At 39.8% G+C, this 16,906-nt stretch overlaps 1 protein-coding gene across 1 annotated transcript; it reads left to right on the top strand.

Moving 5' to 3' along the window:
• Nucleotides 1-1,646: 1,646 nt before the first annotated feature.
• On the top strand, nt 1,647-12,338 carry cnpy1 (canopy FGF signaling regulator 1). The gene is made up of 6 exons (XM_062987914.1): nt 1,647-1,851; nt 3,396-3,495; nt 4,055-4,170; nt 7,968-8,177; nt 10,204-10,309; nt 11,878-12,338. Exons 2-6 carry the CDS (start codon nt 3,405-3,407, stop codon nt 11,916-11,918), a joined length of 564 nt encoding a protein of 187 aa, XP_062843984.1. The 5' UTR covers nt 1,647-1,851; nt 3,396-3,404; the 3' UTR covers nt 11,919-12,338.
• The last annotated feature ends 4,568 nt before the right edge of the window (nt 12,339-16,906 follow it).

Raw genomic sequence — 16,906 nt, forward strand, 5'->3', positions numbered from 1 at the left:
CCTTCTGGAACAGAAGGAGTTGGATCTGATTGGTAAGCTGAGCCTAATTAATTGACTCACTAAAAAGAGTCAGAATGCCAATCAGCCACGTCAGTCTCCTAATTAGCAATCAGCTGAAGACCTTTATTATATTACTCACTTACACTGGTGCAATCTGGGGTTATAAAGACCAAATACTTAAGTCAAAGTAGGGTCTCAGGGTCTCTCACTAATATTTATATTGTTATGTGCCCCCACCCTTATTGGTATTGTATAATTAACAACACCCTTTGTTGTTTCATGTTGGGTGTTATGGTACCACTGACTACTGTCTCCCACACCAAGAATCTAATATTTTGGACATTAAATCAGCTCATGTTCACATGCCAAAAACTAATGATGCCAGTATGTCTGGCTCTGGAAGATCAGCCATTGCCTTTTCCATATGGTTTAATAGCAGGGGCAGGTGGCATCGGAAATGGAGCTTCGGTTCGTTCAGTACAGTACGCTGCCCAACGTCATGGAAAATCTGGCAACATTAAACTACATGCACCATTTGCAGTCCTGGCTGGGTGTCTCAGAGTGTGAATTTGGCTGGGGTGATATTGGGATGAAAGGACCGTACATTTTCCACAGCCTGTCAATCAACAGAGAATGTACAAAATTATTGTAAATAACTGATAATATATGAATATAAAAACCCAAACAATTCTACCAAATGATCATCTATCCATTGTAAACAGAGGAGACAAAGTGCCAAAATATACAATCATATATAAACATGTTTTATCTATTTTCTTATATCATGAAGGTCTTAGGATACCACATTTAAAACAAGATGGTTAAGAGCTAGAGCTGCCCAGTGACCTGTCAGTGTTCTGTTGTAAAGTGGAAACTTTGAGGAGTAACAACTGCTCAGCCATAAAGCCCGACAAACCTACAGAATGAGATGACCAAGTGCAAAAATGACAAAGTTCCAAACTGCCTCTGGGTGCCATGTCAGAACAGCAACTGTTTATCAGTAGCTTCATGAACCTGGGCACAATGCCACAGATATGGACACATTTGGACAGATATGTATGATGTTCTGGTGTACTTCTACGACATAAAATGCGCAAAATAGGAGATGCACAAGAGCCCCTGGGATCTGGGCTTATTTTTTGACTGCAATTTCTATGTTCTTCTAGAGTCAGCGTGGGTTTTTCCCACAAAAACATCCTGGAGGAGGCCCAGGACCCACCGCCACCTTGTAAAGGCGCCAATTGACATTAAACAGGCTAATCTGACAGACGTTCCTGAGTAAAACCAGCCGCCTTCCAAACACCACCATGTTTGCTATAAAGTGCACTAGAAAAACGTTGTGTTGTTTGCTAAAATAAACAAAACGCACTAAGATTATGACCAAGCAAGATTTTTGTAACCCAGAATGCATTGCTTTGTGTACCAGTCCAAATTGCGTATTCTTGGAACACTTAACACTGAAAATATACTTAATCGTGTGCAGGGAATAAGGTCTGCGGTGCTATTTAGGACGCGGCCGAATTGCTTCGCTAGATGCTATACGCTCTATGCACGCATTGCTCTGATTGGTCAGGAAATTTATCCGCGCCACGCTATTGGCTGTCTTTGGTGTCAATCACAGGCGCTATCAGGAGGCATGTAGGTCGTGGCAGCGCCAGAGTCCAGCACGTACCGCGCTGCTGTGTTTCTGTCATGAACTGGCATTACTGGTTTCACCAACACAAAGAGTATAAATAGTTCAGCTAAATCAGCTCAAACTGCACTGTTTTACTGCCTCACATTATACAGAAGCTCGTGTTTTAGCTCTCAGTGTAAAGTTTCTGCGTCGCTCACCTGTTATTAATCAGACAGGTAAGATCACCTGCAGCTCAACACCTGTAACTCGAGTTATTGTGATTATTGTGATTGTTCTGGAGCAGGTCAACATGTGCAGTAGTAATGATATGATATTTAACATGCTTTGCATGATCTATTATTGTGTAGAACTCATTTCTATTTATCAGTTTGCTTGTTGATAGTTTGTGCACCTGCTTACAGGTACAGAAAAAGTCCTAAATTTCTTAATTTAGTTTATCATCTAGTTAAATTATCACGTAGAAAGTTCTACAATGCCATTAAATTTGTGGAATGGCATCAAAGTTCCTCATAAGTGATAATAATTGACCACAGCTGGTGAATTCTCTGTGCCCATATTAATATAAATACATGACTGCATTCATTACGAAGTACATGGAACAGTTGTCTCTTAGCAAAGGCTTTTGCAAGAAAACCCAAACTTTCACCTGATACTCAGAGGAAAGTGGTTTGCTTGGTCAGACATAACAAGAACAAGCAGGGGCTTCTAAGGCTAGAGCAGTGACAAGCTGGCTTGACTGTGGACAGTGTCACCTAAGTTTCAGCAGCTCCTGATTCATTATTATTTCCAGATTAGCTCATTAACACGTTTTACATGCGAGTGTTCAACCAAGAGCAGAAAATATTTAGTGAGTCTGGTGGTTGATCAACTGGGGGCGCCAGTTCCTCTCCAACATTTGGGACCCTGAGTAGGTTTTAACTCTGACATGGTTAATCATTTCCTAAATGCAGGTCAGGGCCAGAGATGCTAGTCATGATGTGGCCTTGGAACTTGTAGTCCAGCTTGAAGTTTTTACATGAACATTATCAGGGGTGAGTCCACTACAGGCGACGCAAGACAAAGGGCACCAGAGAAAGCTGACCCACTTGTGCAGCCAACCATCACAAAGCAAAGATGGTGTAGTGACATCATGATAAGTGCTGTTGTTTAGTCCTGGTTCATAAAACGATTACACTATAGCATTATAGGGCTGGGTAGTATTTAACCAAAATATTAAAGCTATAGCATATATCTTTCTAGAAGGACATGCCATTCTTCTTCTTATTTATATATATATCGTATTTTAGGGGATGCTAATCAGTCTGTAGCTGCTGTTATGTGTAATTCTAAGTATTTTAACGTCTATAAACTCTCATGTTGCTCGTCTGTTTGAATCCGTTATGATATTGTCTCTAAATTTACATTTTTAATGAGCAGTTTAACTCTTTATCTGTTTGTGAATGTAAATTAACAGTAAGATGCAAATAATCACACAAATGTCGGCTGTTCGTGAGTGTTCTGCTCAATACAGTGAAATTTAGAACATACGTATAATGAAGTTTACCACTGTATTATGTGCTGTTCTGTTTTTAATTGTCTAAGCATGTACTGCATTACTCAAAGCTTTGTTTACTCACAGAGTTGTGGGACGACCTGAAAGCAGAAACAACAGTTACACACAAACATTCAATACTCAGAGGCAGAAGCAGTTTGCAGTTTGTGTTTTTCATGCTGTTTGCATCCTGTAATGCCTTGTCTCTTGTTTTTCTCCTCTCTGCAGGAGTTTAACATGTTCCCATGGTTTGGGTTTGTACTTGTTGTGATGGTCGGTGTTGGTGGAACAGCAGAGGGGAAGAAAGACGAAGTTATGTATTGTTCAGGTGAGAACGAGCCCAGATCCCTACCACTACTATTATTACTAATACTTCTGTTACTATTACTACTAATACTACTACTATTACTACTACTAATACAACTGATACTGCTACTACTAGTACTATTATTACCACTGTTACTACTACTACTACTGCTACTACTACTGTTACACTACTATTATTATTATTATTATTATTATTATTATTATTACTACAACAATATAACTAATACTTTTGCTACTATTACTACTACTACTACTGTTATTACTAACACTACTGCTGCTGCTCCTATTACCACCAATACTATTCTGTTACTACCACTACTACTACTACTATTACTACTACTGCTACTGCTAATAATACTACCACTAGTACTTTTATTACCACTGCTACTAATACTACTATTACTACTACTGTTATGACTACTATTAACACTACTATGACTATTACAACTACTACTACTGTTATTACTATTATTACTACTATTACTATTACTGTTACTGTTCTGGTGCTAGCGTACGGTAACGGACCCGGTCATGCTGTAATGATGACGTTTCTCCGTTAGCCTGCATGGCGATTACTGATGAGCTGCTGCACTCCATCAGCCTGATCGATCCGAAGAAGACCGTCAGTGTGGGAGGATTCAGACTCAACCCTGATGGAAGCCTCACCGATAAAAAGGTAATTTACTTTAAAACTAGAACAAATTTCTACATTAGAAGCTGGATTCGTCTCAAAAAACAAAAATAATTCCATTCTAACGTCTGTCTGTGACTGACCTCTAGTCACGTTGATAAATTAATCAGATTAATAATCAGTTCAGTTTCTTTGTATTGATGTTAATCTGGTACTCTTCTCTCCCCCCGATGGCCTGTGCAGTTCTGGCCGGCCGTGACGCTCGCTGTGGTTAAGGAGGGCAGTTTGAACTGTTTCCTCTTAACCACGTTGTCAGTATTTAAAGGTCAGACCCAATGAACTCGGAGCCCTGACCCCTGCTATCCAGGGAGCGTCATTAGGTGTCCCGCTCGCCTATTGATCCAGGGTTAATCTCCTCTTCGTAGCCACCGACCAATAACAAGTGTTTACTCAGGCCTGAATTTCCGGCGGGGGACTGAAACCGGTGTGTTTTTGTTCTTCAGCTTTGGTACACATCATAAAAGCCATATTTTATAAATAAATTTCATTTTATAAAATCTGAAAAATGTAGATAATTTTTTAGCCTTACAAGTTTTTCATCTTGCTTTAGTGTTAATAATTCAGCTTTAGAACACACATAATCAATAAAACCATAAATCGCTGTTTCCCAAACTGAGCAACATCAAATGTTAGCCCAAAATAATAAAACGAATTTATTTATTTTGGAAAATAAAATTTAAATTCCATCATGGAATTAAGATCCATAAAAATGAAGCTGAGCTATTTGTTAAGAGAATTTTATATCACATGATCAGATGTAATCCATGAGCCACTAAATACCTTAATCTTGCCTGTATGAGTTTTGGCTCTGCCCACTGTCAAGCCAGCTTTACACATTTATGAATTTATAAGCTGCTGTCCAATCAAACAAGCCCCTCTTTTAAAGTGAACAAGTAAACATGGTTTTTGGTCATGTGTGGTCAGTGTTTTTGAATATTTAGGATTGGTGACGGGTGGACGGTGTGTGTTTTTCCATATGGATGAACTCCGGGTACTTTAATTACCTCTCACCTCTCAGAAACGTGTCTGTAGTTGTATAGCTGCTTTGTTTCCACTTAAATCTGGTTGATTATGTAAACAGGTGAGTGTGGGGTGTGTTTTTACCCCATGCTCTGTGTTTTCGGGTGCCCAGATCGGGATGAACGTTTGCACTTAATTAGCTGCGTTGGTGCATAATTGCTCAAGATGTTTGGAGTGCTTCTGTCGGGGGGGGGAACAATGATGCTGTAAATGCTGCGAGGCTGCGCGGTTTAAAACAAATGTTCATTACGAGCACAACAATAGTGTGTGTGTGTGTGTGTGGGGGGGGGGGGTGTTGGGTTGGGAGGGGTCTTCTGTTTGGTGAGGAGCTGCAGGATTCCTCACCATGTGCCCTGACCTCTTACCAGATCTGACCCCGTGTTCATCACACCGTCTCTCCTTTTAGATCCTCTGTAAAGTCATTTCTTCCTTCTCGGTTGCGTCCGGTCGCATCGTGATGCACCACAGGATTTCAACAGAAGAAGGGTGTGGACGGCGGGTCAGCTCTGTGGGGACAGCGGTCACCTAGTGGATATCAATCGGAAGATTGTCGGTTCAAATCCGGCCTCTGCTATATAGCAGCCAATGTTGGACCCCTGAGCGAGGCAATTATAATAACTGACCCTGCGCTCTGACCCCAGCGTCCAAACATTTACATTTGCTGCATTTAGCGGTAGCTTTTATCCAAAACGACTTATAGGTATGACTGAACACGAATCAAGCAATTGAAGGTTAGGGGCCTTGCTCAGGGGCCCAACTGTGGTGGGGCTTGAACCGGCAACCTGCTGATTACTAGTCCAGTACTTTAACCACTGAGAGCCATAAAAATAAAAAATAAAACATAAAATGGTGCAAAATATAACGACAAATAAAACGGACAGTAACATAAAACCTATTTTACCATTAAATCATAAATATGTGGTAAACATATTTGGGTTAAAACCCAAATAAATAAATTCTTCTACAGACCTCAGCTCACCTTTTCTTTTTGCCATTTCTGGACTTTGTTGGCATCGTTTTTGCGCTGTGTGTAAGAAAAGAGTTTATCAACATCAGATCTGCTCAGTTTCATCGTGTCTCATAATATTTTCACCTTATCGATCGTAAGAAGAATAAAATATTGATATTAAATAATCATGTTGCAAGTATTTCCACCTTTTTTTCGTGGGATTTGAGCGAGTGACTCCGTGCTGTTCAGATGCCGCCGGCTCTTTCATTGGCCGGAGTCGGTGAAGGGTGGCATCTTCAAACCTTCTCCCTTTTCTTAACCCAGGCTTCTTCACCCCCTGCACCCCCCCGTCCTTTATTTCAGCAGGAATTCTTTATTGACGGGTTCTATTCAAACCCCTCCGACTGTTGCGAGCGCCGATTTTAATTCCTCTCCGTTTCCGGCGCTGCACGACCTGCGCTCCTGAAAGCACCCGCGACACACGAGCTGAAATTTTACATCCTTTTACTTTTTATTTTTGTGGTAAATTGTGCAGAAATGATTTTGCTGGCGGGTTTAGTAACTTGGATCTGCTGTTTGATTGGGTGAGATGTTCTCTGTTTTTTGGGCCTGGAACAGTTGTCTCTTTGCCAAGGTGAGAAAGAAAACACAGATTGTTCTGGATGGCTAAAATGAATCCAAGAATTTAATCAACAAAAATGGTTCCAGTGGTTCCAGCATCTTGAAATTGATTAAATAAAAGTCAATTATAATTATATAATACATATCGAGGGTTTTTATGTGATGATCACTACAGTCGTCTGTAATTCTCTGAACTGCTGAATATTTCCGTCCTCACTCCTCCGTTCAGATGAATATTAGTGATGATTATTTGATCCCGTATCATCCCGACCTGTCCACGATGTTCGGCGCTGATAGGATTCAGAGCTATGACATATCATGACTGTTTTTTTATTTAAATCACCCTGTGGTGCCAGTGAATCCCAAATTCACGCCTCTGGGTCGATGGTATCGTCTCTTATCTCCTGGCTTCTGTTCATCCGGCTTTCATTTATTTTTTAATTAAAATCGGGGATGGGCGGATGGGCGCGGGTCCGTGTCCTTCCCCGGGACCTTTTGTCTTATTTTGTGACCAGATGGCGGTGAGCCACGGAAGCTTCTTTGTGTTTTGGATCCTCAGAGAAACACAAGAAGGTGCCTGGGGGAGGGAGGGGGCAGCCAAAAAACCCTCCAGAATGTTCCGAGCGGGACCGGAAACGTCCGTACTGCGTGTGAAAGAGGGCAGTCGGGGTCATGCGGACGTGGCACCAAACCAGCTCGTCCACAACCTGCTTCTCGGTTCATGCCCCCTTCCTAAATACCCAAACAACCCCCCCCCCCCCCCCCCCCCCGCTCTCACCCCTGCTCCCCTTTCTGTGGCCTGACAGGGAGGAACTTCCTGCTTTGATCAGCCGAGGGTGGAGAGGAGAGAGCGCTGTTTACCCTGCACTTGGCTGCTGTTGACAACCGCCCCTCCTCGCCCCTTACCCCCCGGGCAGCACCCCATTCTCTTCTCCTGCCCCCTTCCCCTACGTCGTTCCGGGGGAGGCCAGCTGGGGCGAGAGCAGCGCTGCACCTTGACCTGTCTAGACGCCACCGCCTGGTTCCCTTCAGCAACTTTTTAGCAGCGCAGGTTAAAAGTCGGCGGGGTGCACAGCCCAAACGCTCGCCCCTATTCAATCAGAGCGGAAGGAAGAGGTCGTCCGTGTGACCCCCCGTGACCTTTATTATTATCATTATTAATATTAAACGGTGATTTTCGGTGGTTCTCCAGGTTCCTCTGGCCAGGTCAGAGACTCACCTGTCGGAGCTGCTGGACGGCGTGTGTAATAACATGAGCGATTACGCCCTGTACGAGGATCCAGACACCAAACGCCAGAGCTACAGACGCTTCGCCCCCAGAGGAGGGGACGCCGGGAACTTTCCAGATTTAACACATTTTAAATTTACAGGACCGGAGGGATCAGACTCGCTCAAATTTGCTGTAAGTACTTAAACTTATTCTTTATTTATATTTTAACTTTTATTTTTGAAATAAGTTTTAAGTGTCTAAAAATCACTTTTAAAATTATTATTTTCAAAACTTGTATATTAAAACCATTCAAGTTTGTTTTAATTATAAAATATAAAGAATATTTTTAGCATTATATTTATGTTCTATTAATTATCATTTACATTTATGTTTCAAATACAGATTAAATTCATGTTTGTAGTTTTCTAAAGATGTAACATTTTGATTTATAAATTCAAAGAAAATGTTTAATTTAGTGATTTAAATTTAAAGAAAAATTTAGTTTACGACAGTTTTAATATGTGTAAAAGTATCAGGACTGATTTACAGCTTTTATTTTTACACTCTTGATTAGGAAGTGACTTTTATTTTAGAGGGAAGTTTTTGGGTCTTTATAAAGAAGTTTGTTTTAGATCAGAAGTGAAAATCTGAGTTTCTGAAGATTAAAACCTAAAACTTAATTTCTAATATAAACCGTAAATGCTTTTTTATTTATTTACTGTTTACTTTAAATTATGTTCACCCAGTTATTACATCATTTATTCTAAATTATTTTATTATAAATTAATTAAATCAAAACATTAAATACATCAATAAAGTATTTTTTAAAATACATATTTATTCAACTTAGGGCTGGTATAACGTATCACTTTCATTTGTGTTTCATTTTATTTAATGAAAATGTATTTTATTTAATTTTATTTAATTAAAATGTATTTTATTTAATTGATTTAATTAAAGTTTTTTTTATTTTGTTCTGGATAAAAATTTGAGAAGTTTCTATATCCTAAATAACAAACTTAATAAAAAATATATAATATTACTATAATTATTTTATATAGAGGTTTCTTTCAGTAAGCTTATTAATGTGTAATTACAAATTAAAAGTACACATATTATTGATATAATAAAAATATAAATGTACACTGATCGTTTCCTCTTAGGAGAAGCCTGTGTGTGATTTAGAACCTGATCCGTGTTCTAATGCATCTACAGAACAGTAAACAGAACTTCAGCTTTACTAATAAAACATTGTTTTTGTAATTCCATTAAATACATTTATTATGATACATTAAATCATTATTAACCTTCAAAACATTCATCACATTATTAATAATTCACTAAAATTACTATGTGTGTGTCTTTGGTCTTTGTGTGTGAATGTTTAGTATGTAGGTGTGTGTGTGTGTGTGTGTGTGTTTGATATTTATGTGCTTGTGTGTGGTGTGTGTTTGTCTTTAGTATGTGTTTGTGTGTGTTTGGTATGTATGTGCTGTGCTGTGGTGTGTGTGTGTGTGTGTGTGTGTGTGTGTGTGTTTGATATTTATGTGCTTGTGTGTGTGGTGTGTGTTTGTCTTTAGTATGTGTTTGTGTGTGTGTGTGTGTGTGTGTGTGTGTGTGTGTGTGTGTGTGTTTGATATTTATGTGCTTGTGTGTGTGGTGTGTGTTTGTCTTTAGTATGTGTTTGTGTGTGTTTGGTATGTATGTGCTGTGCTGTGCTGTGGTGTGTGTGTGTGTGTGTGTGTGTGTGTTTGATATTTATGTGCTTGTGTGTGTGGTGTGTGTTTGTCTTTAGTATGTGTTTGTGTGTGTGTGTGTGTGTGTGTGTGTGTGTGTGTTTGATATTTATGTGCTTGTGTGTGGTGTGTGTTTGTCTTTAGTATGTGTTTGTGTGTGTGTGTGTGTGTGTGTGTGTTTGATATTTATGTGCTTGTGTGTGTGGTGTGTGTTTGTCTTTAGTATGTGTTTGTGTGTGTTTGGTATGTATGTGCTGTGCTGTGCTGTGGTGTGTGTGTGTGTGTGTGTGTGTGTTTGCACATGTTTGGTTGCTCCTGATTTAAATGAACTTTGAACTTGTTCACCTGCTGAAGCTTTTCAAGATGGCAGCCATGTTTATGCTAGCATGCTAAAGATGGCTGCCGGCGGGTGTGAGTTAGCGAGTGTGAGTGAGTTAGCGGGTGTGAGTTAGCGAGTGTAACGTGACTGGACTCTCCTGCAGTGTGAGAACATCGTGGAGGAGCTGGAGGAGGAAATCATCTCACTGTTCACACAGGAGAACCACCACGGCGAGGACGTGGCTCAGAGACTGTGCAGCCAAGTGTCAGGTACACACACACACACACACACTCACATACACTCACATACACTCGCGCACACACACACACACACGCACGCCACCTACATCAAACTTTTAGATTTATTCCAGTTTTTGTGTAACTTTCTCTAAATAAATTCTGTCTTGATGCTAACAGTTATTGTTTATAAATAATAACAATGACAGATCCTGTCGCCCCAAAACACGATTTAATAACACAAAACTATATAATATTATCTGGTATGTATGTAAACATAATATAAAGATAAAACAACGTGAGCAGCCTGAGATACTGAAGAAATAAAATCAAATTTAATGAAAACAACAAAATCAAACATGTTTATTTACTACAGAGCAGATTTACAGCGGGTTTAAAACACCACCTAAAACCATTTTAGTTCATTAATTAATTCCATTTAAAGCTGAATTATTCTCTCAAAAATAAAATTAGAATGTTTAATTAAAATTGGTAATTATTTATATATATATTAAGTGTTAATTACTATGATAACTGTGTTAGTTAGGTAACAATAAGTGCAAACTTTTCTACAAGAAACAAAGTTCTGTTATTTAATTTTTGGTATTAATTTATTGATTATTAATTATTAATTAATTTTTGATTAATATTTGGTAAATAGAAGTATAATATGAGGGTTGTGTAAAAGAATAATGACGTTTAATCGTCAAAATTGTAAAAACTAATTCTGTTCCCTGTAGAGAAAGTGTGTGTGTGTATCTGTGAGTGTGTGTGTGTGTATCTGTGTGTTTGTGTGTGTGTATGTATGAGTGTGTGTATGTGCATGTGTACATGTGTGTGTGTGTGTGTATGTATGAGTGTGTGTATGTGCATGTGTACATGTGTGTGTGTGTCTGTATCTGTGTGTATGTGTGTATATCTGTGAGTGTGTGTGTATCTGTGTGTATGTATGAGTGTGTGTGTGTATCTGTGTGTTTTTGTGTGTGTGTATGTATGAGTGTGTGTATGTGCATGTGTACGTGTGTGTGTGTATGTGTGTATATCTGTGAGTGTGTGTGTCTGTGTATGTGTGCGACTGTATGTGTGCCCTGTAATATACTGCTGTCCTTGTCTCGCCCTGCACCCGGTGTTTCCGGGTGGTGCAGGAGCCACAGCAGCCCTGACCAGGATAAATCAGTTAGTGAATGTGAATGAGTGTATGATAATACCACATGAATGAATGAATCTGAATCATCTTTAGCAGTGTGTGAGATGGAATTTATGCCCCGCCGATTTAAGCACCACATCTGAAGTCATGAGGATGTTGGACTGGAAGGCCGAGCTCACAGTCGGTGTTCCATTTCAGCCCAAAGGTGTCGGCCTGTGTTTATATGGACTTTGAATAACAAGGGAGCGTCTGAAGCAAAGCAGTCAGATTATCACTCAGAATTAAGGCGCCTCAGTAGAAGCATTTTAAGGAATCTTATAAGGAATTTAGACATGCCCTTTTCTCGGGAGGTTTTCAGACAGACCCTTTATATCTTGAAATGATCATTTGATTTGAAGCTCTTGTGCTGTGAGTGTTTGTAACTGAAGGTGATTGTTGTTGTTTTTATCTTCAGGTTTCTGTAAACGCTCCGAGTTCCAGCACGCCGAGCTCTAACCTCAGAACCTGGACCTTGATCAGACGGTGAACCTGGTTTTAAAAGGAGCAAAACCGTCATTAACTGTATTAATATGGACTTTATGAAGCTGTCGTTAGGGAGATGTGATAGTGTTTTACTAAATAAAAATAAAGACTTTTAATATTTAAATAAAGAGTCTGAATGTTGGCTGAAGTCTTCTGATCGTCGACTCTCCGTTATACGGTGGTGCAACAGCACGCCTGACTTACCGGGAGCCGAAATCATCATGAATCTGAATTTTGGGGAATGCTGAGTCGCTTTTATGTTGGGCCCCTAAACAAGGCCCTTATCTCTCAATTGCTTGCGATGTATAAGGTCACAATTGTAAGTCGCTTCGGATAAAAGCCAGAAATGTTTTAATAAAGTTTGTTTTTGAGACGAGACGTCCGACAAGCTCACAGTCAGGTGTCCAAATACTTTTGGTCATACAGAAGTGTGTACCGCTGCCGTCGCCGTTTTCTCACTTTCAGCACAACAGCGTTTGTAATGAACGCCTCTGATCTCCTCTTTCCTCGCCCTCTTTTCTTTTGGGGCTGCAGGAAGCTGCGTTTGCGTTCCTAAATGTCGCGGGTGAAGAAAGTGGCTTTTCTCTTTTGTGCTCGGCCAGCCGACTTAAGCCTAAATCCATGAGAGATCAAGGGTTACCGAGGTGCAGAGCCTCATTCTGTATGTGCGCCGGGCGACCGAGCGAGAGGAGAACCCCGGGTTCCTTCTGACGCCCTGAATAACCGAGCGCCCGTTCCAAAATTCCTGACCCGGAGCCTGAATTTGTGTCTCTAACAAACATCAGCTGTGGTGCAGTTGAGTTCAGCATTAACTTGTATTCTAACAAGATTAAAATATATTTGTCCTGGAGATTAGCGTGCTTAAGTCGCTTTTTTAGCTTCTGCCGGCGCACTTTGATCTGCGTAGCGCCCGGGACGCGTCCGTCGCCGAGCTGGGTGTGAAATTAGCCTGATGTCGTCTCCATTCTTCGCCTTCGCCGTCGCTCGCCGCCTTAATTATATTTCCGCCGTTCATCCTGGCGTATTCAGAGCCGAGCGGGAAGGGCGCTCGGCGGATAAATGGCTCGGTGGGGGAGGGGTCAGGACGCGGCCCCTTTTTGTACGGGGTCCTGACGTGGGAAGTCGATATACTTTTGCTGAGAATGTATATTCTTTTGGAACATCCCTGTGTGGGATCGAGGAAGGTGTGGTGCTGTCTGTTCACAGCATCCAGACGTTCTGGTTTGATCATGTTGAGCAGTAAACATGGTCTTATTTTCTTCTTTTTTCTTTCACTTGCACGTATTTGGACTGTGGGAGGAAACCGGAGCTCCCGGAGGAAACCCACTCGGACACAGGAAGAACATGCAAACTCCACACAGAAAGGACCCAGACCGCTCCACCTGGGGATCGAACCCAGGACTTTTTTGCTGGGACCGAGCCACTGTGCCGCCTGAATGAGCACAAATTCCCATTGGTGCACCTTCCAAACCTTCAAAGCTTTTGACCATGTTGTGGATTTTTTACTTTTTTTTTAACAGACTGTCATTCTGAAGCTGCCTTTTATTCTCATCAGACCCTCATCAGAACCATTCGAGGTCCTACATGGTGCCAAGGGGAATATTTATGATGTGTTTCTGACTCTGTGTTGGATTAATAATCTGCACATGATGTTGGTGCATCTTCTTTATTAATGATGGTGACACACAGGTCAGGATTCACCTCACCACATCCTTACTGGGATTAAACTGGATTAAATGGGAATTCCAGGAAAGCGACGCTGAAATGTATAAAGACGCAGGTCGATGTTCATTACACATGAATATGAAAGGAATAATTGAATGCATGAATAAATCATAACTGTAAATAAACTAATAATAAGGGGTGTGAGGAGAGAAACGACAAAATGCTTCTCTGCTGCTCAGTCGCTTATTACAACCAGAACATCGTAATTATGAGCCGAATTTCATTTCTGCTGAAGATTTTGTGTGTGTTTAGTTTTTTTATGAACCGAAACACTGACTGAGGCTTTTGATGTTGGTCGAGAGAGCCTCAGTCGGTGTTCCGGTTCATCCCAGAGCTGTTGAGTGGGGCTCTGTGCAGGACACTGGAGCTTTTCTTCATGTCTTTAGAGCTCGCTCATGCTGGAACAGGAAAGGGCCTTCCCTAAACTGTTGCTGCAAAGTTGACAGCATGTAATTTCCTTTATATGATAGATTTATTACACCTGTTAGCAAATGTTGTGGCTAGAATGGGCGTCCCGATACTTTTGTTCATATAGTGAGTATAGAAACTGATCAGTGATGTTGAAGTAACTTCTTGTATCATGACGAACAGCAGAAACGTATTTAAACACGGTTATTTTTGTTTTTTGATTCCCCAAAGTTATAAGGGTCCCTCTGATTGACCTACAATTCCAAAACCCTTCAAATACTCCAATAGATTAAAGTCAGAAGGATAAACTATGTCCACACCTCCACTTCTGTATCAGTCTTCATGTATTTTTGCTTTTATGTTTGACTTGTTGGCTTTAATGAAGTAAGAATCGGTACTTTTGCAGCTTTCATGTCATGTTGTGGTCCGGGACCTTTTCCCGAGTAGCTGCTCCATATCATGATGCTTCCACCTCGGTACCTGTGTGTGTGTTTAGTGTTCCAGGGATCGAACACGTGACCCTTTTGTTTACAAACACCAGCAGCTAAATTATTTGTGAACGATTCATCTGAACACTGTTGTGATGGGTCTGAATGCTGATGTGCTGATGTGCAGATTGTAGACGGCTCGGCGTGTCTGTGCTTCTGTTTTAAGGATTTAATTTTGCAGGGGTGCACAGAGGGGGTAATGAGATGCATTTCACTGCATATTGTTCACTGTGTGGTTCCATGAACCTTCCACTTATGGATGATGGAACCAGTACTGTCAGGGATGTGAGCTGTGTGGTTTACCCTCACCATGATTGTTTTTAATAAAAAGTAATGAAGCTTAAGTACAGTAAGGAGGGTAGAAAAATAATTAGTAGAGGTATTATTTGCAGTTGAGGGTTTAAGGCTGTGCTCAAGGGTCGAACAGTGGAACCATGCAGGTCTAGGATGTTCATTTACAACCTTCCAGTTACAGAATCCAAAACACTGAACCAACTGTAGAATTATGATGATTTATAATATATAATCAGTTTAAAAAGATAATGGAGAGAAAAAGATGAAAAGTACAAAACTACAATGTAATAAAGTCCTGAGTTTTCTTTATATATAGGACACATTCTAAAATATAAAAGTTGTTTTAGCAGCCGAAAGATCAAAACTCAAAGTATAAATTCACGAGGAACGACATGAATTACAAATAATTATTGTTTATTGATCATCCAGTTGGATTTAATTCCACAAATAAACATACAAATTATGTACATCTGTTTAAAGAAGTTTTAAAGAAAAGCACAAAATAAAAAAAAGAACTTAAATTATCTGCTTTCGTTTTATATAATTTGTAGATTCTGCTGTAAATCGTTTTTAGGCCTGTAGGTCATGAAGAGCACAGTTTCTCATAGAAAATAAAAGTTCCGGGAGGAACTTTAAGGCAAAGTGTGCTTGTTTGGTGAATGGATCCATACACACTTTTCTTTATATATAAAAGTACAACATGAAACACCAAACGAAAGCTCACAATTTGGTTTCTCACACTGATCACGTCTCAGAAAAACTTTATGGCATGAAAACAAATCCGAACCGAATCGGGAACTTTTCACTCTGCACACAGGCTGGTTCGGAGGTTCTGCACCCTGAACCTGCTCGATTCCTCTACAAGTAAAAAATAAAAACACTCACACACTCAGTAAAGAATAGAATAAAACAGTCAAGGAGGATTTAACTGTGTAACAAACTGCAGCAACATGTGAAAGAAAAGGAAAGTAAAAGGAAACAGGAGAGGAGGTTTATAGGATCTGTCAAAATAATTAGAGAAGAAAAGAAAACGGAGGAAAGAACAGCGATGAGATGAGGGGTAAAGAAAAAAGCAAATTAAAAGTTTGGTTCAAGACAAGAAAGAATAGAAATAATAATAAAAAATAATCAAATTAAGGGTTTGTGTTTAATACCTCTGTAAAATCAGTGAATACACTGTGAGTAAAAATGGAACCTCTGTATATTTTACCATAACTGGTAGATGTTGCATTCAGAATTATTATTATCATTATATTATTATTATTATTATTATTATATTATTATCATCCACTGTAAGTGTGTAGCTATAAAACCTTGTGAATGATCGATTAATACACGACAAATTTAACTGAACAATAAAATGTCAATTTATGACCAAATTCAGCTTTAATGATCAGATTTTGCGATCGCATGTTTCTAATTATGTGGACTGAGGGGTCTGACTTTAATTCTAATTAATACTTGAACCCCTAAAAGAAGTAAAGACTACATTTCGTGGATGGGGGGGGGGGGGGGGGGGGGGTGTTAGTTTACTCATATATACAGTTATAAACACTCACTCAGTTCTCACTGTATAATTCGCACTCTGGGCAAAAGCACAAAGGTCCATTTTGACTCACACTGTAGTTCGGTACAGTCTTTAGTCATTAAGTTTTCTGAACATGAAAATAATAAAATCAGATTTTTTTTACACGAAGTTTGTAGAAATAAATAAGAAGAAACTCGTAAGTTGAGCTTTTCTCCCGAGTTGAGATGGACTCGGGTCTGTGAGCAGTGATGCTGAGCTCTGTAATAAATACTGTAGATCAGAATGAACCATCAGAAACATCAAAACAACATCAAACAGTTTTTCTGCGTTTATTAAAAATCACAGTTGGCTGAATATGCATCAAGAAATAAAAAACGACTCTTTGGATTTCAGCGTGGATTAAAGACGATCTGGTGTCATCCTGGAAGAGAAGCGCTTCATTATTAAATAAAATAACAATAAACTCAAATAAAAACGCACTCACACAGCGTGGATAAATGATACAGGTTCTGAGTATT

The sequence above is a fragment of the Trichomycterus rosablanca genome, chromosome 25 (genome assembly GCF_030014385.1).
Source record: "Trichomycterus rosablanca isolate fTriRos1 chromosome 25, fTriRos1.hap1, whole genome shotgun sequence".
NCBI lineage: Eukaryota > Metazoa > Chordata > Actinopteri > Siluriformes > Trichomycteridae > Trichomycterus > Trichomycterus rosablanca.

Bases quoted from the DNA above. Each gene is read 5' to 3' on its own strand.
- cnpy1 (XM_062987914.1), top strand. From the start codon at position 3,405: ATGTTCCCATGGTTTGGGTTTGTACTTGTTGTGATGGTCGGTGTTGGT. The intron at 3,496-4,054 runs GTGAGAACGAGC...TTTCTCCGTTAG, and splicing joins CGAAGTTATGTATTGTTCAG to CCTGCATGGCGATTACTGAT. The intron at 8,178-10,203 runs GTAAGTACTTAA...ACTCTCCTGCAG, and splicing joins CAGACTCGCTCAAATTTGCT to TGTGAGAACATCGTGGAGGA.